General features: G+C 50.3%; 1 protein-coding gene across 2 annotated transcripts in view; it reads right to left on the bottom strand.

The window, feature by feature from the left end:
• LOC116942285 (calcineurin-binding protein cabin-1-like) overlaps window positions 1-20389 on the bottom strand; it is a 78238-nt gene that overhangs the window by 11339 nt on the left and 46510 nt on the right. Inside the window, exons 17-30 of one of the 2 annotated variants that reach the window (XM_032953992.2) lie at window positions 16348-16578; window positions 15258-15432; window positions 13803-13957; window positions 12590-12757; window positions 11392-11601; window positions 10795-10940; window positions 8124-8379; window positions 6088-6264; window positions 5031-5120; window positions 4730-4893; window positions 3534-3787; window positions 2045-2418; window positions 496-825; window positions 186-299 (exon numbers count right to left, since the gene is read on the bottom strand). In XM_032953992.2, the coding sequence (XP_032809883.2) occupies window positions 186-299; window positions 496-825; window positions 2045-2418; window positions 3534-3787; window positions 4730-4893; window positions 5031-5120; window positions 6088-6264; window positions 8124-8379; window positions 10795-10940; window positions 11392-11601; window positions 12590-12757; window positions 13803-13957; window positions 15258-15432; window positions 16348-16578 (2844 nt within the window). The remainder of the gene's footprint in view (window positions 1-185; window positions 300-495; window positions 826-2044; window positions 2419-3533; window positions 3788-4729; window positions 4894-5030; window positions 5121-6087; window positions 6265-8123; window positions 8380-10794; window positions 10941-11391; window positions 11602-12589; window positions 12758-13802; window positions 13958-15257; window positions 15433-16347; window positions 16579-20389) is intronic. The other variant, XM_076067126.1, reaches the window with a different exon arrangement.

The following is a 20389-nucleotide window of genomic DNA, read 5'->3' as shown; positions in this document are numbered from 1 at the left end:
TTTCTGTATTCAACAACAGGAAATGGTCTGTAAGATGTGACGCATTTCCAGCGCTGATGGCAATTATTTTGCGAGGCCAGTTGGAAGCAAATTGGCTCCCATCATTACAGTCCCATGGAACTTGGGACTGTCACGATGGGAAGACACGATGGGACGTGCGCCCTCTCGCTGGGGGCGAGACTCACGTTGAAGAAGTTGGTTTTGTTGCGCTCAAAGAGGAGGCCCTGTGCTGGCATGTGAGGAAGCTTATGCCATGCCATCACGCTTCCCAGCAGCACATCCCGAGCCCACGCCAGGTTCTGCATGGGGGGGAGGTGCGGGAGACGAGGTGGCGAAACGCGTAACATCATATTAACAATTTAATAATAAGAAGAATCAAAATAATGAATAATTTACTTGGTTTAGTATTCTCGGCGACGTGGTGGCGCTAGGCTATCGCGACGGTGCCACTTTTCACAGGCAGCGGCGACGGTGTGCCAAGGCCGTGCCGCTCACCTTGTGCTCACGCCCGTGAGCGTAGAGATGCGCCAGGCGGTACAGGCTCTTGTAGTGCTGGGGGAAGCGGTTGAGGCAGAGGCGCAGGGCGCGCACGCACATGTCCACCAGGACGCGGCGGCACGTGGCGCGGCACGCCGGCAGCGGCGGGGCCGGGGGCACCGAGTCGGCGCCTGACGGGGAAGCTGCGAGGGGCGGCGCGGTTCCGCCACCGGCGTTGGACGTGGAGGAGGCGGCGCTGACGTTGGACGCGGTGGCGGCGCTGGAGGCCGCGGAGTAGGAAGGGTCTCTCAGATTGCCCTTGGATTCCACTGCTTTTGCTTTCAATTCCTGCCCAAAAGTGGAAGGACAGAGAGCGTTTTTTTCGCAATGCGTGTCGCGAAAGATCCAAGCCCTGGAGGCATTCGCTGCCCGTATCCAAAAATACACATCGACTAAGCAATGGGATAACAACGCCAGTGCCACTTCTGCAATACAACCAAACGTTCTGCCGGAGCAAAGACTGAATGCACAGTTTCACAACGGATAATTACGTCTGACAAAAAAAAAGATGTACTGCCCTCATACACCGACGCAAATCGTGCATGAGCCAGCAGCAGCTGCTGCTGTGAGGGTTTTGGTTATCAAATTAAAGCCACATCTGAAACCCCTCTAACACAAGTGAAGACAGCGACACCGTCTGTTTCTACTCAGTACAACAAATGCAGGAGGTCGAAGACCAGGGAGCGAAATAATGTTTTCAGATGCAGTTGTGTATTCCTTACTCCACTCCTAAATATTAATTCAGCGAATAATGAACTTAGGCCTGTGTCCTAGTGGCAGCTCAGCTCAGGCTTGATTCTGGCTCAAGTGAGCCGGCCTGAAGCCCTGCTTAACCTGAGTCAACACTGAACACCGATTCCCTATCACAGAGGTGGCAGTGAGCACCTCTTCTCTGCATCATCCAGGACGTCCATACATCACACGTTATCACGAAGGCTCTAACTATGAGAATAGATTTTCCCATTTTTTCTGGCAACAAAACAGGTGTTAAGATTTTGATTTAAAGCTTTCGTGACTGCAAAAACGCGCAAGCCTGCACACACGTTTTTGGCGTCCTCTGGTCTCACACCATTTGAGACGAGGCTCAAAAGAAAGCTGTCTGGTGTGGACCAATCAGTTTCAAAGACAATGCATATATTATCAGACATTTTTTACTGATTGGCCATGTCGGGTGGTGGAGGGTTGCGACATTTATAAATAACGCGATCCAACCCAAAAACCTTGATTATGGATGATGACGGGACTAATTATTATGAGCATAGTGGTGATTGCTGGGGGTATGGAAGTTTGCACTAATAATAATGTGGCCACTTATAATGACGGTACATTACGATCAATGAAGACCATGGGTCTGATGACAGAACTGGTGATGATGCAACTAATGACAAACATGAAACTTCTAACGTGTCTAACAATACCAAAGGCAACGTGACTTTTGATGATGGTGCAGCAGCGAAGCCGCTCCACACATCCCAGTGAGAGCACCGAGCAGACAGCCAGTACCCACCGCTTCAACACATCCCAAGGAGAGGGGATTCTCCGCGCTCCGCATGGTCTCTCCTTCGACCATCAAGATCGAGCCTCCAGCGCAGCCCTTAACCTCGCCCACGGCGGCTCCACCCTGCACCTTGCCCGCAGCCGTGTCGCCCACCGTGTCGCCCACCGTGTCACCCGGAACGTCGCCTGTAGCGTCGCCCACCATGTCGCCCACAGTGTCCCCCTGGCTCTTCGTCTTGCACCTCTTTGCATCTCCCCTCGGTTTCGCTGGTGCCCCGTGCTGCTCCCCCTCCGAGCCAGAAGTGGTTTGCAAGTCTCCAGCAAACACGTCGTTGGCGGAGCTCGAGTCGGAGGTCAGCACAATCAGACTTTCCTGACTGTGTTCTGTGTGCATCCATGTGTACGTGTGTGCATGGGTGTGTATATATGACATGTGTGTGTGGGTGCGTTAACGCACGTTGATGCGTGTGCAGGATTGGGCACATACACATCACGGAAGAGACGAGAGAAAACACAATTTGAGAATATTCACGTCCGCACAATTGCTCCAGTAAAGCAACAGCCTGTGCCGAATGCCATTAAAATAATAAGAATTTACGATTGTTTAAAAATAACACGAACACCAAGATTACAGACATCACCTGGTGAGGATTTTTCACCAGGATCATGTGTCAAGCAAAATAAAGTCAAAATATTCTTAGTTTTTTCGGTAAAGTCACGTTGAAGAGAAACAACAAAATAACAAAATATATATAAAACAATAAAAAATTCTCACGACGTTTCGACCATAACTCAACGTGACTTTACCGAAAAAACTAAGAATATGAATTACTGCAGTCACGAAAGCTTTAAATCAAAAGTCAAAATATTCAAACATTAAATATATGTGTTAGTCGTTTACAAAGCCAAAAAAAATAAATCATGTTAAAAGGAGAGAAATAAAAAAATATACACGTAATTAATCTGTCAGTGCACAAAACAATTAAATTCCACAAGTGCACACCAACTCACCCACCAGCACCCAGTGCAGCAGCAGAGAAAGCAAGCGTGTGGGGATCAGGCCGGCAAGCACACGTGCGGACACACGCGCTGACATGCACACCCACACACACCCACTGACACGCATACACACACCACCCACACGCGCACACGTGCGGACACACGCGCTGACATGCACACCCACGCACACCCACTGGCACGCATACACACACCCACACGCGCACACGTGCGGACACACACACACACTGACATGCACACCCACGCACACCCACTGACCTGCATACACACACCCACACGCGCATACACAGACGCCCACACCAGACATGCACGGACACCCTCACAGCGCTCAGCGTTGCCTAAAAATATATAGATATATTTTTTGGTCAATCTTTGTAACATAAATCCAAGCCATTTGGGGCAGCAGCAGTAGCAGTAGCAGGGGGAAATAGCAAAGTTATGAATTTTGAAGCATTAATTTTTGAAAATTTAGTGGCCAGTACCCTGGTAAGGCTGGGCGTAGGAGGTGAGTAGGCCTTGCCGGATGTAATCGTGGTCAGTCGGGGCGGAAGGGCACGGCTGGGGAGGTGGGGTGGCGGTAGTTGAGGCTGCTGCTGATGGTGGTGGTGGTGGTGGTACGTGGTGTGGCACACCTGAGCTGTGATTCGGTGGCTGAGCGTGATGAGGAGGGGCGTTCGCGCTCGGCACGGCACTTAGATCGCGAGCTTCGTCATCTGTGGCACCACCGCGAGTGTCCCTGGAAAGAGGGGCTTGTGAATCTCTGGCAAAACGCAGCGACGGAGTGCACCACCGTGAATCAAGAGCATCGGAGTAAAACTGAACTAACTAAAAAAACTTTTTTTTGTCATCTACCAAAAAAAAAAGTTTAGTAAATTTTTCTTCCAACACATGATCTATCTCCTTCAATGTATGCAACTTGGGCACAAATAGCTGACTGAAAGAGACGCTTGCCAATTTACAATAGCGCAGAAAACGTCGCAGTAATTTATGTTTTCCTGGAAATGCAGCATTCATAGCTCCAGAACATCGCCAACACAGCTACATTGCCTTTCACATTATGAAGGCACCAGGAACATCTGTCCCGGGTGTCCAGCAGATGTTCTGATGAAGCGGTGAATGATGTGGTCTCTGGATACTATCGTAAGAATGCTTGTGTAGAATTGGCTTGGTCAGATGTGTGGCGCCCTCCCCATCCCCCGATGATGTCGTTACCCGTGAACAGATTACCTGTTATATATTTTTCATTTTGAGGTGTCATTGTCATCTCGCCATGTCCCATGTGATGACGTCATTACCTTGGCCTGCAGTGAACACTTTTAGCGCTGGTTTTTATCGACAGGTTTTGGCAGGGAAACTCCCTGAAAGCAACAGACCCTTTCACTAACGTCTCTGTTATAATGGATCATCATAACGAGAGTAATCTCATGTCACCTGTTACAGACAGATGGTCAGAGCTAATGGATTATTGCTTTCAACCTGAGATGGAAATCATTAAAAAACCAGTACCAAATTACATTATGCATTCATTTAATCGTAAGAACTGCCCGTGTGCTGGTTCAGCATCACATGTAAACAACCAGTGTGACTTTGGGCAATCAGCTCGGACATTAACATTCATCCTGCCGCCACGACACCCCTAACCTCCCTAGCCCTGCTGTAGGAAGATCCCGGTCCTCACTTCTCCGCCAGTTTGTACGCGTTTTTCTCCTCTCCACGAGCAAACGGCCCATTGGCCATGGCCCACATGCCCCGGTAGAGTTCCTCAAAATCCACGTCGGGCTTTCCGCCGGGCGCCCCCTTCTCCAGTAGTTTCAGGGTGGATGCGTGCAGACGGAAATAAACCTGCACGCGGCACGCGGACACCCAGGGGTACGTCTTGACTACAAAGATGCGCAGCGGAAGCAATGGTGTGCTGCGCAGGGCTGTGCGTGTCTCAACGTGCACACGGGGACTGCTGAAGGGGCCCCCCGGTTGTGCACCTCCAAGGCCTCCATCGCCAGGTCTGGTTGACTGTGGTAATGAATCTTCTTCGGGTAGCGTGCTGCCACCTCGTGCAGGTGATGCGCTGCCTGCGGACGCACACACACAGGTACACGCACGCAGGCATGCACACGAGTGGCGTGAAGCATCGACCGAATCATCGGGAAATATCGTTTTGTAGTGAATCCAACTGAGTCGCAGACGTTGTCTTGGGAGCAACACTTTATTCAATAAATCAACATAACGTAACACAACCTACACTTGGGTGTTGAATGCTCATCTTGCCACACTACGGCAGAACTAGACACGGTTCGCTATCCCGGCCCGGACCACAAGCTGGGTCCCGGACCGCATGGCTAGAGGCTTCTTCAACCCGACGTGGATCTTCTTCACCAGCAACACGAAGAACCCCGAGCCCCTCACTGGGCCCCTGTTATATCAGCCTGGGCTGGGGCTGGCTCCGCCCCTCGCCCCGCCCACCTTCTAGATCTCTCGAGCTCTTTCCCGAAGGCTCCCGAGAGCTCTGTTATACCACGTGACCGCCCAGCGGCCCCCGTCCACCGGTGGCCCCCCTCCAATGTCATCCGGTCACGTGTCGGCAGGTCAACCAGCGTATCATGCCCCAACCTAACCCTGGCTGACTGAAACTCTCGCTCCCTCACCGGAAGCCCGCACCGCACACTGTACGTGGTGCCTCCGCGCTGACGAGCGCTCACCCAAGCCCCGCTAGGGCCAATACTACGCCCAGGAAGCGGGCTACACACATTATCCGCCGTGGATTCGTAAGCCTGGCACCACACAGTAACAATCACACTCACTACAATTTCATAACATATGCACATTTATTTTGCTTCCTCAGTGCTGACTTGGAGAGATTAAAGAAAATTATCTTCTCATCACGAACAATAGTTAAACAGTTTGACGTATCTGTATGTCACTTTGTGGTATTCCTCAAATCTCGAGCAGAAGGCTCGTATGAAAACACTGTGTGTGCTGGTGGATGTGTTTACATGCGTTTGCCGTGACGGCAATGCTGTAACAGCTTCGCTCACTCACCCGTGCGTAGTGAAGCAGGTACGTCTTGGGTTCCGCTCCCTGCTTCTCTGCGATCTTCCCGTGCATGTAGTGGATGAGCCACGCCTCCTCCTCCGAGTCGCCGGCCGCCTTGCAGCGGCCGGCCGCCACGAAGCTATCGCGCGCGCGCTCCAGCATCTTCTCACGCCGCGCCATCATCTGCACGCACGCACAGATACACACATACACACACCATACAGCACACAAAGACAAAAATCCCCTGTATAGCCTTAACAGACTGTAGGAGCAAGTGCTGTTAGCGAGCACCTATGAAGGCCGGAACAGTACACGAGGGGGTGGGTGGCCAGCACCACGCCCGACCACCTTTGTCTCCCCCAGTGGCGATGTTTACACACCGCAACAGGTACTGATTTTAGGCTGAGTCGACCTACGGGAGGCCCAGGACCGGTTCAGATAATCGTCACCGGTGTTGGCCGTGAGCGGGAATCGAGAATGGGTCGCCAGGTTCATAGCGCACACACGCACACAAGCACCAACGTCTGTGATGAGACCCGGAATTACAGTGCAGATTCACTGGCACCAGCAATGAGAACCAGAACTAGAGTGGATCCACTGGCACCAGCAATGAGAACCAGAACTAGAGTGGATCCACTTGCACCAGCAATGAGAACCAGAACTAGAGTGGATCCACTTGCACCAGCAATGAGAACCAGAACTAGAGTGGATCTACTTGCACCAGCAATGAGAACCAGAACTAGAGTGGATCCACTTGCACCAGCAATGAGAACCAGAACTAGAGTGGATTCACTTGCACCAGCAATGAGAACCAGAACTAGAGTGGATCCATTGGCACCAGCAATGAGAACCAGAACTAGAGTGGATCCACTTGCACCAGCAATGAGAACCAGAACTAGAGTGGATCCACTTGCACCAGCAATGAGAACCAGAACTAGAGTGGATCTACTTGCACCAGCAATGAGAACCAGAACTAGAGTGGATCCACTTGCACCAGCAATGAGTACCAGAACTAGAGTGGATCCACTTGCACCAGCAATGAGAACCAGAACTAGAGTGGATCCACTTGCACCAGCAATGAGAACCAGAACTAGAGTGGATTCACTTGCACCAGCAATGAGAACCAGAACTAGAGTAGATCTACTTGCACCAGCAATGAGAACCAGAACTAGAGTGGATCGATTGGCACCAGCAATGAGAACCAGAACTAGAGTGGATCCACTTGCACCAGCAATGAGAACCAGAACTAGAGTGGATCCATTGGCACCAGCAATGAGAACCAGAACTAGAGTGGATCCACTTGCACCAGCAATGAGAACCAGAACTAGAGTGGATCTACTTGCACCAGCAATGAGAACCAGAACTAGAGTGGATTCACTTGCACCAGCAATGAGAACCAGAACTAGAGTGGATCCATTGGCACCAGCAATGAGAACCAGAACTAGAGTGGATCCACTTGCACCAGCAATGAGAACCAGAACTAGAGTGGATCCACTTGCACCAGCAATGAGAACCAGAACTAGAGTGGATCTACTTGCACCAGCAATGAGAACCAGAACTAGAGTGGATCCACTTGCGCCAGCAATGAGTACCAGAACTAGAGTGGATCCACTTGCACCAGCAATGAGAACCAGAACTAGAGTGGATCCACTTGCACCAGCAATGAGAACCAGAACTAGAGTGGATTCACTTGCACCAGCAATGAGAACCAGAACTAGAGTAGATCTACTTGCACCAGCAATGAGAACCAGAACTAGAGTGGATCGATTGGCACCAGCAATGAGAACCAGAACTAGAGTGGATCCACTTGCACCAGCAATGAGAACCAGAACTAGAGTGGATCCATTGGCACCAGCAATGAGAACCAGAACTAGAGTGGATCCACTTGCACCAGCAATGAGAACCAGAACTAGAGTGGATCTACTTGCACCAGCAATGAGAACCAGAACTAGAGTGGATCTACTTGCACCAGCAATGAGAACCAGAACTAGAGTGGATCCACTGGCACCAGCAATGAGAACCACGCGTCTGCACGAGCGCACCTCCTGCGCCACGTCATCCTGCAGGCCACCGTGCTTGCACTGCCGTGACGAGTACGAGTGCAGAGCGTAGCAGGCGGCGCCGTACTCGATCCACAGTGACAGGTTGGTAGGGTCGAGCTCTAGTGCACGCTGGAAGCAGGTGAGGGTGGCCAGTGCCGGCTTCCACACGGGGCCGTCGCTCTTCAGCTCGTTCGAGTTGAGCTTGTCCTGTAGGCGGCTCGCACGCGCCAGCGCCATGCCGGCCCACGAGTCGAACCTGGCACGCGGGCACACGTGGGCACACGCGGTCACACGTGGGCACATGTGCCACGGCCCTCCGGGCGCAAAGGTGTTGCGCCGCTCTGTTGCAGCAAGACGTGGTGCACGCACGCGCATCCCACGTGCGCGGCATGGACCTCCACTGTTTAGGCCGGAGGACGTCACATCTGGCCGGGTGGCTCAGCGGTGAGGCAAGTGGGCTGCACTACTATAATAGCCCAGAAATGTCCGTAACGTGCGTGACGTCACTCCACATGCCGCACCCCCCCCCCCCCCCCCGTCATCAAATATGACGTTTCTTTACAGAAAGTGACGGCCAAAAATATAAGCAGCACAGTGCTACATTCGTATGTGCCGTCACTGCAAAAGAGCCCCCCCCCCTCATTAATAATCATGAGTGGGTGGATTTTTACACTCCCGCAGGTCGAGCAGGAAAGACATTTTTTTACGCAAATTCGGTTGAAATTTGACGTTTCCTTATTGAAAGTTAATCAAATAACTAATTCTAATCAGACGTTTCAATACAGAAAGTGACAGTAAAAAATCAATATACGCAGCACAGCGCTACATCCATACGTGACGTCACTGCTAAAGAGGCCCCCCCACCTCATTAATAATCATGAGCAGGTGGATTTTTACACTCGAACAGGTCCAGCGGAAATTATTTTTTTATGCAGCAACACAGTGCATTTGGTGTCTTTATTTATTTCTTCAGCACTTGAAACAAAAGGTAAGTCAAATTATTGCTTCTAAATTATTATAAAATATATACATTTCTCCGTCATTTTCCAAACATTGTATCGATTTAAAATTGATTACAACCCCAGCGAGCGAAAGCAGAACAAAATAAAGTATCAGAGCAGTGATTTTGAACTAATTGAAGGTGAGTTCAATGCAGTGCTACAGTGACATGAAGTGAGGTGTTTTATGACGTAGTTTGTGCAAGCATCACTGCCATTAATATAGTACTACAGTGAAATGCAGTGGAGTGTTTGATGACATTCTTTCGTGCAAGATTCACTGCCATTACATTTACACAATATACTATTATACTGTGCTCAATTTTATCGTAAATATTACAGCTGCCATCCTATGACGGGAAAAACGCTAGTCTAGAATAACTCATTTCTTTTGAACTCCTTTTTGTGTTCAATTTGTTGTCCTTCCCCCGCACCTCCGATTAGCATGGTTAGCTACGTACGGTGAGAAAAAGTTCAACATGCATACTACATCATCCCACCGCTTTGTGGGGAAGCTAAAAGTGGTTGTCTTATGGATAAACTTTCCCCGGCCATAGGAATGTAGATTTTCCACCAGACTCTGAACTGTAAACGGGAGATGAGCACTGCCTCAATGCTAATTTGAGCCGCAAATCATTTGGCTTTTGAGTTGGACTGCAACATGCGAGCATGTCGTGATCCACACAGGTACACTCACGATCTCACACTTACAATGCACCCACCCTTGCGTGCATACACGCACACACATGTACGTATACACGTATTAACATAGATGAGAAAACACAACCCATGCACACACACACACATGCGTACACACAAAAGACAAAGATCTCCCATATAGCCTGAGCAGACTCTTTTGGGCAAGTGCGGTTCCCGAGTACCTATGAAGGCCGGCATGGCACATGAGGGGGTGGGTGGCCAACATGCCTGACTGCTTTTGTCTCCCCAGTAGTGATGTTTACACACCACACCAGGTGCTCATTCAAGGCTGAGTCGACCTAGGGGAAGCCAGGACCAGTAAAGATAATCATCACTGTGTTGGCTGTGAGCGGGAGTTCAACTCGGGTCACTGGGTTCATTGCGCGGCATGCTAACCACACGACCGATCCCCGCATGCACACACATGCAGCCAAGCTGTACTGAAAAACAGGTGAAGAACAACCCGCCAAAGCACCAGCACTACACCACCACCGGAAGAGGGGCTTTCATTGGGCGGTGAAGCAGCCCCAGCGGTTGTGCGTTCCCCGCTTATCGAAGAGATTCACGGCTCGATTCCGGTAGGCCGCCATTGGTTGTGACGCGGTTGTTTGAACCGTAAACACTCCGCGTTGTCTGTTTCACGATGGATGTTAAAGATCCCGTGACATCATTAGAATTGTGTTTGTTGTTACGTGCCGACGTCAAGGTCCAAATCTGTCAAATGTTTTAAAACAATCTGAAAGTTACTTAATCTGGATGACACTTAGCAACATAACACACTTCTGTGAAACAATCAGAGACTGTCTGTGGACACAGCGTATTGCTGGTGATAGCCGAGCATTGTACAAAAGATAGCGACCATTACCAAATGTACTAAATCATTATTATCTCCTACAACGGGCTGCGCGGACACCTTCACAATGAGTGCCGGACTGGGGGCATGGATTTTGGGAGCAGGAGAGGAAGCAGCATACCGGTCAGGGCACACACGGATGTCCAGGAGGTAAAACTTGATGGCTTTCACTTGCTCCTTGTTCTTGAAGTGGTAGTCTGCGAGCAGGTAAAATACCTGCTGGACCACCGTGGGGCTTGGGGGGGCATCCAGGGGCAGCGTGGGGGGCTGGAGACAACAGCGGCAGCATGGGAGAAAACACAGACAGCCCCCCGCAGAGATTTTAACAGACTTTTGGGGCAAGTGCTGTTAGCGAGCACCTATTAATGCCGGCAAGGCACACAAAGAGGTGAGAGGCCACCACCATGTCTGGCTGCCTTTGTCTCTCCAATGCTGATGTTTACACACAGTATGAAGTAGTCATGAATGGTAAAGTCTACTTCGTGGAAGTCCAGGAGCAGTTCAGATATTCATCACCAATATTGGTTATGACGGGGAATCAAACTCGGGTTGCCAGGTTCGTAGCGCAGTGCGCCAACCACTGCACCCGCCGCTCCACCGTTGGGCATGCGCGCACACACTCGCATATGCACGCACGTACACGCACGTACACGCACGTACATGCACGTACACGCACGTACACGCACGTACATGCACGTACACGCACGCTCCCTCGCACCTGCTGCGTGACGCCATCGACGTAGGCCAGCACCTCCTCCACGCTGAGTGCGTGCGGCGTGGGTGGAGACGGCGCCAGGGCTGCGATGCGCTTCAGCAGGTTCGCCAGGTCGGCCGACACGGTGCTCGTCTTGTAGCTGTCAAACTCGGGAAGCTGCTTGGGTTTGAAGTACTCGAACAGACAGCCGGCGTCATCCCACTTCAGCTCCACCTGGTGCAAAGGGGGCCACACACGCATGGACTGGTGGCACACGATTTGAATCCAGCAAGGCCCCGTAGGTTAATACTGCGGATGTACTGACCATAAAATCCAAATATTTATTCATACTGAAGGAATCCGATGAGCTATGAAGCTCTTTTTCACAGATTTCCAGAAAGGGTCAAAACGTTACAACAATACAAAAAGACGACAGGTGTTTAAGTATAGGGAAAATAAACAAATCACTTAAAAAAGTACAAATGAAACTAAACTATTTTGATCTTACCGGGTAAAGTCCACTAAGCTATTAACTTATATCTCAGAAGCAACCTGGCCAATAACCAAAGCTCAACAAAGTGGCTTAATATGCAGATATTTATAGCAACAAAGTAATCGAAATTTGAAAAATTACACCACAAATTGCTCAATTGGGGTTACACACAGCAACACCGCCGTAGACTGTCAGTGAGACACAGCAGCGCCTTTCTTTGTTATAGCCCTGTAGTATCACACCGTCGTGAATGTAAAATGATCTCAATCATTACAGTTATTATGATCACATCCACGTTATCATACGCGAATCAACAAATGATTGTTTGCTATGCATGATGAAACATTGAGATCAAATACTACGTTGTTTAATAGATGTGTATGATGTTGGTCCATTGAAAGTTACGTTGATTAAAGCTGAAAAGGATAGCTTGCATGTTATTTTGTTTAGTAACACATTTCTTGTTTGTCATTCTTGCTGGGTTAATTGTAAACTGGTTGTTGTTTAATACGGTAGCTACTGGTGCATGCACACGTACATACTGCTTGGTATATGCCTCAGGGAGGCCACTGGCTGGTTCAGATTATCGTCACTGGTGTTGACCGTGAGCGGTAATTGAACTCGGGCCGCCGGGTTCGTAGCGCAGCACGCTAACCGCTTTACTCTCTCGCACACGCAAAGACACAGGTAGCCACACTCGTGAGCCAGCGCCCGGCGCGTGCATTCTACCTGGTTCGACGTGTGCTCCTCCAAGTAGCGGGCTTTGCTCTTCTTGCTGGGATAGGCATGCAGGCAGTAGAAGCACTGCTCCAGCGCCGTGCCCAGCTCCTCGCGGAACGGGTGGGGGTCCTCCGCCTCGCCCTCGGCCTCAGCCAGCTCGCGCTGCAGCACCCGCACCTACGCCCACCACAGCCGGGAGGAGCGCCAGGGAGGTGACCCCCCCACCCCCCACAATCCAATTTACTCTCCCGTGTTTGTTGACGCCACCATGAGAACGATTTGTTTTTATTTGCGCGCCTTTCACACCTGGCCGTTCTCCGCCACGTCTTGTCTGAACACGGGGACAGCTGTCACCGTCCCTGCGGACACGAGGCGACTTGGCGCCGGGCCTGCACACGGGCATCGGTCTGCCAGAACGGGGTGATGATTGCTATGTGTGCGTGGATCCCAACTGAGTAATTTGCAAGTAATTTTGGACCGTGACGCCGGCACACAATGGCCTACTCGTTGCGAATGACATCGGGGGATCTTTGACGTCCGCTGTGGAGCAGAACATCACCCGAAAAAACAGCAACGTGTGTGAAGCACACGGCATCAATGCCTAAAGCCTCATGGAAGGATGCGACGTTAGTGGTAAACGTGTGGCAGGAGGCGAGTGATTGAAATCGCTAATGCTGAATGACAAAGCCAATGGCATTGATAACATTGACAGTGGCTCAATTTTCATGGCGAATTTTTCAGGTCCAACATAGTAAATAAAACATAATTTAATTGAAATTACAAAATATGCTATTTTTCTACAGCCTGGCCGCACCCACAGCGATAAAGATCAGGTGCATTTTCAGCCAGCGGGCAGGTGGTACAGGTGGCCCCCTTCCCTAGTCATGGACCTCCACAAGGATCGCTCCGATAAGTGGCTTCTTTGGAATGTTGTGTTCATCACCCTTGGAGCCACAGATGACGCGAGCAAGAGGGATTTTGTCACAGGTGTCAGGCTACTGGATTGGGCCGAGTCCTGCGGAGGCGGTGCCATTGTCGGCAGAGAGCCTGCAGGGCATGGACAAGCGACTTGTGGGTGCATTGAGCCGGAGTTAGTGGACCCGGGGGGAATGGTGTTAGGCGAGGGTGAAGAGACTGTGTTGGTAAGAACCGTGGTGAGGTGAGGGATCGTGCTGGTGAGAGACATGGTGAGGTGAGGGGTAGTGCTGTTGAAGAGGCTCACGTAGAACTTGAGGAGAGCGCCATCGGCGATGGTGCAGGCCGAGCGCCGGCCCAGCATCTCGTGCGCCGTGTTGAGCAGCATCACCGACGAGGGCAACATCTGCCTGATGTCCTCTTCGTCTTCGTCGTCCTCATCGTCCTCGTCGTCTTCGTCGTCTGGCAATCGGCAGTCACACGGGCATAGGCTGCAGCCACGTGCGGGGGGAGCCCAATGCTGCCTCGGCGGACCCACAGCCCCAAGCCACCACGCACCGCGGAGGATCGCGAGGGTGTACGTAATTGTACATATTCCGTTTTCACTTCCGGAACCAGAAGAACAAATAAAATAACTTTATCGGTACCGAGGCTCCCACAAGGCCATGCGGGAGGGCATGTGGCACAGTTTGGCACCAGCTATCATAGAGTGTGGTCGTGTCAGTACAGTTCTCTGCGGTGAGTACAATGCCTTTAAAAACAGCGGTGCTACACCTCTCTAAATACAATTAACGCTGAACTGCTTTCGTATTCCGAGATTCAGCGGTGAATGGGACCCCACCCTGCAACTTGCAGTCATCTTGGAATGGGAATGGTCCAAGTGAACACCAAAGTCACGATAGAGAAAATTTGATGAAATGTTTAACAGTTTAAACGCATGTTAACATGGCACTAAACGGTTATAATAATGTGACATTTGAATAGTTCGTTATTTACGGACACAACATGCATCTCTATTACAGGATTCCGGGAGCCCCCACAGCAGCAGGACCCGCGCGGGCGAGTGTGGGTTCATGCGTTGTAACCGCAGCCACTTCACGGCCCCGACACTGTCATCCCTGCAAAACTCCGTGGCTCGCCTGCGACTCCGGCGCGTGCCGTGTATCGCCACGCGCCCTTGCAGGAGCCGGGCACCGCACCCTGTGAGTGCAGCCTGTGCAGCGACAGCATGGCTTACAGTGCCCCTGGCGTGGTGGGGGACGGAAGTGTAGCGGTAAGCGGGCTGCGCTACAAAGCCAGCGACCCGGGTTTGATTCCCGCTCAGGGCCAACACCAGTAACAATTAGCTGAACCGGTGCTGGGCCTCCCCTAGGTCGACTCAGCCTAAAATGAATACCTGGTGCAGTGTGTAAACGTTGCCACTGGGGAAACAAAGGCGAATGGGCATGGTGCTGGCCACCCACCCCCGAGAGTGTCGTGCCGGTCTTCATAGGTGCTCGCTAACAGCACATGCCCCAACAGCCTGTTAAGGCTATATGGGGGATCTTTGTGTTTGTAGTGTCCCATGGGTGCGCAGGAGAGCGGCACGAATTTAATGTGTGCGTGGTGCTCATGCGATGTTCATGCAATATTCATGCAATATTCATGCAGTTCATGCAATATTCATGCACTGTTCATGCGGTGTTAATGCAGTGTTCATGCAGTGTTCATGCAGTGTTCATGCAGGGTTCATTAGGTGTTCAAGCACTGTTCATGCACGCACCACGTACGCGCCGCGTGAGTGCGCGGCGTGGGCACAGGGCGTGGAACTGCTGCTCCTCGAGGCGGATGATGCGATAAAGCACGATCCATGGCAGCACGGGGTGCAGCCCCGTCGAGGCGGCATGCGTAGCCGAAGACTCCCGGCCGTCCTCTAGGCTCGTGGAAAGCTCGATCATCTACGGGTGCACGCGGGAATTCACAGGCACTTCGTCATCGCCGCAGCCGTGGTCATGGACACCATAGCTATCACCGCTATCGTTGACACCAACAACAGCCATTGTCGCATTACGATAGCCATCGACATCATGTGACCCAGGTCTCAATGGGTTCTCATCCGAAGAGCGACTACGATGTTAGAATCCTGTATGGAGCATTTTCATGCGGAAGGAAACTGTTGAACTTAAATCAAACACACACACACACACGCGATATCACTAAAAAGATCATAGACAGGTGGGAATTGTATTTGCTGTCCTGGTCACCATATAATAGGCTTGCAGGCTGGAGTGTCACACACTCGATGAAAACCGAACGATGCGCCAACCTATCATCCAAAGCACAAAATGAGCGGCACGTGCCACACGGCTGTGACCGCGCGCGTGCACAACTTCATCGCCGGTTCTTGTTCAAGTCGCCCTCTGGCCACCCGGTCCACGTAGACCACGATATGTAACACGAGGGAGAAGGAGTGCAGAGGTGACGCTCATCCACCGAGACTCTTTACCAACCACTTGCTGCACACCGAGTGGCTTGTGGAGCAGTAGCGAACAGAGAGCAGTGGCACACACAACAACACCAGCAGAAATAGAATACGCAGCAGGAAACAAGGAGCAGTGGCATGCACGACAACACCAGTCGCAGGGGAATACGCAACAGTAAACATAGAGCAGCGACATGGATGACAACACTAATCACAACAAAATATGCAGGAGTAAACATAGGGTAGTGGCACGCAAGACAATACCAGTCGCAACAGCAGAATGCACAGCCACAACCGCAGCGTTAGCGCGGTTCACGAAGCCGGCGTTGACAACGCACAGGGTGCTCTGTTGTGCGGGGCGCGCGAGCCGCGCATGCGTTGGGAGGCGCACCTGGATGAGGTTGGCCGCCAGCCGGCTCATGCAGGTGCCGTGACCCTGCAGCGCCGAGGACTCCTGCGAGAGGCAGCGGTCGATGCCGGCGAGTAGCTTGCCGAGCGCAGCACTCCACTCGGCGCCGCCCGCGCTGGCCGCCCGCGCCTGCGCCTGCTGCATCGCCTCGTGCAGCGCCAGCTCCGAGCACTCGAGGCAGCGGGCAAAGTCCTCCAGCTTGAGCAGCGAGTTCTGTGCACACGGCGCAAGCCGTTTTCCTCCCCTTAGACGAGGGGCAAAACCTGCGGCTCCAGAGCTGTGCGTGGCTCTTTGGCTGCCCCATTGTGGGCAGCCATAATATATAATGAATTCCTTTGTTCGGTTCTTTACACTCTGAAGTGTAGCACAGGCGGTGCCCGCTTAAATCGGATCGTCGTAAATCGGACTCTACTTTCCCATACACACAATGTTGCCGTCTTGGTGACAAACAAAATGTCCGGCCAAACTATAGAATAGCTCAGGGGAAAAAGAAATAACAACTCAGGGGGAATAAAACTAAATAGACGCCATTGATTCCATCACCTATTTTGTTTAATGAAGTCAGACGTGTTTGTCATCTGCCGTATGCTATATTTGTGTACGCGTACAAGTAGCACTGCGTGTAACATTACCGCCACTTGACCCACTGTCGAGTGGTGGTGATGACGTCGCGACGCTTGCGCCAGGCTAGGTACATTTGGAGTGTCACAGTCGAGGTTACAAAAACGAACAGTATCATCACTGATTCAGCTTCGTTAATTGAACAGAACAAACGGTTTTCCTTAAAACCTTCTGCTGCTAGACCACCCAGATTATATGGCTTACCAAAAATCCATAAAGGCACACCCCTTCGTCCCATCGTCTCCACCATTGGCTCACCCACCTACAAACTGGCCCGATATCTGTTTGAGACCTTACAGCCATTCACTGGGAAGACCACTTCTTCTGTACTGAACTCAGCTCACCTGGTATCGTCAATTAATGACATCTCACTGTCCCCAGGTGATTTGCTCATTAGTTTCGATGTAGTTTCTTTGTTCACCAAAGTTCCTGTGCCCGATGCCAATCATTGAAGATTTGGTCCAACAAGGATTGAATGCTGATGTACCGGCCCTGGTGATTCACTGCCTTACCAATACATACTTCACTTGGAATGGAACATTCTACAAACAAACTGAAGGCACGCCAATGGGTTCTCCCTTATCTCCCGGTTGTAGCCAATGTTTTCATGGACAAATTTGAGACGGACGCCATCCAGGCATCCACTCTACGCCCGTCGTGTGGAAGAGGTACACGTTTGTCATCTGGCCACATGGCCGACCAGCTCTGAACCAATTCCTCAATCACATCAATTCCATACACCCAGCCATCAAATTCACCATGGAGGTAAAAAAGGATGGCATGCTACCCTTTTATGGATGTCTTAATCAAAAAGAGACCAGATGGCTCAATTAGCCATTCTGTCTACAGGAAAGCAACCCATACTGATGCCTACCTAAAACCTGATTCCCACCACCATCCATCACAGAAGAATTCCCTCATCAAAACGCTACACCATAGGTTTTGATTTGAGGATCCAATCAAAACCATCACCTTGCCATACATAGCAGGGGTAACCAAAAAGATTGCCACAATCATGAACAAACACAAGATCCAGGTCTGATTTAACACAGTACTGATCCCATCTGTGAAGGACAAGATCCCTGACATGCAATATGCCGGCGTCTACAAACTAAGCTGTGTCTGTGGCAGCAGTTACATTGGGAAAACTAAGAGACATGTCTCGGACCGTGTTCGTGAACATAAGGCAGATTTGAAACATGGTAAGACCACTACTTCTGCCGTTGCTGATCATTATTTTAATGCGGCTGGCTCACACGAAATTGATTTCTCTAAGACAAAGGTACTTTGCACACCCAATGGCTATCAACAAAGATTTGTTCATGAATCCATCCATACATACAGACAGACACAATTTCAACTGAGAAGATGGGTACAAAGTCAGCAATCACTGGAAGGACATTATCAAACCAGTTCAAGTCATACAGTGAGGGAAAAAAAGTATTTGATCCCCTGCTAATTTTGTACATTTGCCCACTGACAAAGAAATGATCAAATTTCGATTTAAAGCTTTCGTGACTGCAGGGATTCATCTTCTTGGTTATTTCGGTAAAGTCACGTACGTGAATTTACCGAAAGAACGTGACTTTACCGAAAGATCCAAAGAAAAATAAATGATCAGTCTATAATTTTAATGGTAGGTTTATTTGAACAGTGAGAGACAGAATAACAACAAAAAAATCCAGAAAAACGCATGTCTAAATGTTATAAATTGATTTGCATTTTAATGAGGGAAATAAGTATTTGACCCCCTCTCAATCAAAAAGATTTCTGGCTCCCAGATGTCTTTATACAGGTAACGAGCTGAGATAAGTAGCACACTCTTAAAGGGAGTGCTCCTAATCTCAGCTTGTTACCTGTATAAAAGACACCTGTCCACAGAAGCAATCAATCAATCAGATTCCAAACTCTCCACCATGGCCAAGACCAAAGAGGTCTCCAAGGTAGTCAGGGACAAGATTGTAGACCTACACAAGGCTGGAATGGGCTACAAGACCATTGCCAAGCAACTTGGTGAGAAGGTGACAACAGTTGGTGCGATTATTCGCAAATGGAAGAAACACAAAAGAACTGTCAATCTCCCTCGGCCTGGGGCTCCATGCAAGATCTCACCTCGTGGAGTTGCAATGATCATGAGAACGGTGAGGAATCAGCCCAGAACTACATGGGAGGATCTTGTCAATGATCTCAAGGCAGCTGGGACCATAGTCACCAAGAAAACAATTGGTAACACACTACGCCGTGAAGGACTGAAATGATGCAGTGCCCGCAAGGTGCCCCTGCTTAAGAAAGCACATATACATGCCCGTCTGAAGTTTGCCAATGAACATCTGAATGATTCAGAGGACAACTGGGTGAAAGTGATGTGGTCAGATGAGACCAAAATGGAGCTCTTTGGCATCAACTCAACTCGCCGTGTTTGGAGGAGGAGGAATGCTGCCTATGACCCCAAGAACACCATCCCCACCGTCAAACATGGAGGTGGAAACATTATGCTTTGGGGGTGTTTTTCTGCTAAGGGGACAGGACAACTTCACCGCATCAAAGGGACGATGGACGGGGCCATGTACCGTCAAATCTTGGGTGAGAACCTCCTTCCCTCAGCCAGGGCATTGAAAATGGGTCGTGGATGGGTATTCCAGCATGACAATGACCCAAAACACACGGCCAAGGCAACAAAGGAGTGGCTCAAGAAGAAGCTCATTAATTTCCTGGAGTGGCCTAGCCAGTCTCCAGACCTTAATCCCATAGATAATCTGTGGAGGGAGCTGAAGGTTCGAGTTGCCAAACGTCAGCCTCCAAACCTTAATGACTTGGAGAAGATCTGCAAAGAGGAGTGGGACAAAATCCCTCCTGAGATGTGTGCAAACCTGGTGGCCAACTACAAGAAACGTCTGACCTCTGTGATTGCCAACAAGGGTTTTGCCACCAAGTACTAAGTCATGTTTTGCAGAGGGGTCAAATACTTATTTCCCTCATTAAAATGCAAATCAATTTATAACGTTTTTGACATGCGTTTTTCAGGATTTATTTGTTGTTATTCTGGATCTCACTGTTCAAATAAACCTACCATTAAAATTATAGACTGATCATTTCTTTGTCAGTGGGCAAATGTACAAAATCAGCAGGGGATCAAATACTTTTTCCCCTCACTGTAACTGGCTGTTATGTTTCCATTTTAGACCTGGCAGCCTTTTAATTGGTAGAAGCCCACCACCAGGACCATCCTTGCTCACTACTACCATCACCACTAGCAGTAGCCCTTTGTTGGTGAAAGCCCACCATCATTACCCACGACTACCACCACTCACCTCTAGCAGCAACCTCCACCATCAACAGTGTGAGTGTGTAAAGCGAGGTGCAATGATTACCTGGGGGCCCTTTAATTGGTGGAAACCCACCA

Source organism: Petromyzon marinus, chromosome 14, assembly GCF_048934315.1.
Source record: "Petromyzon marinus isolate PM22_M1 ecotype Great Lakes invasive population chromosome 14, UKy_Petmar_22M1.pri1.0, whole genome shotgun sequence".
In the NCBI taxonomy this organism is placed as follows: Eukaryota; Metazoa; Chordata; class Hyperoartia; order Petromyzontiformes; family Petromyzontidae; genus Petromyzon; species Petromyzon marinus.
Note: the sequence above shows the minus strand (reverse complement) of the source record. Positions and strands in the feature narration are given on the sequence as shown.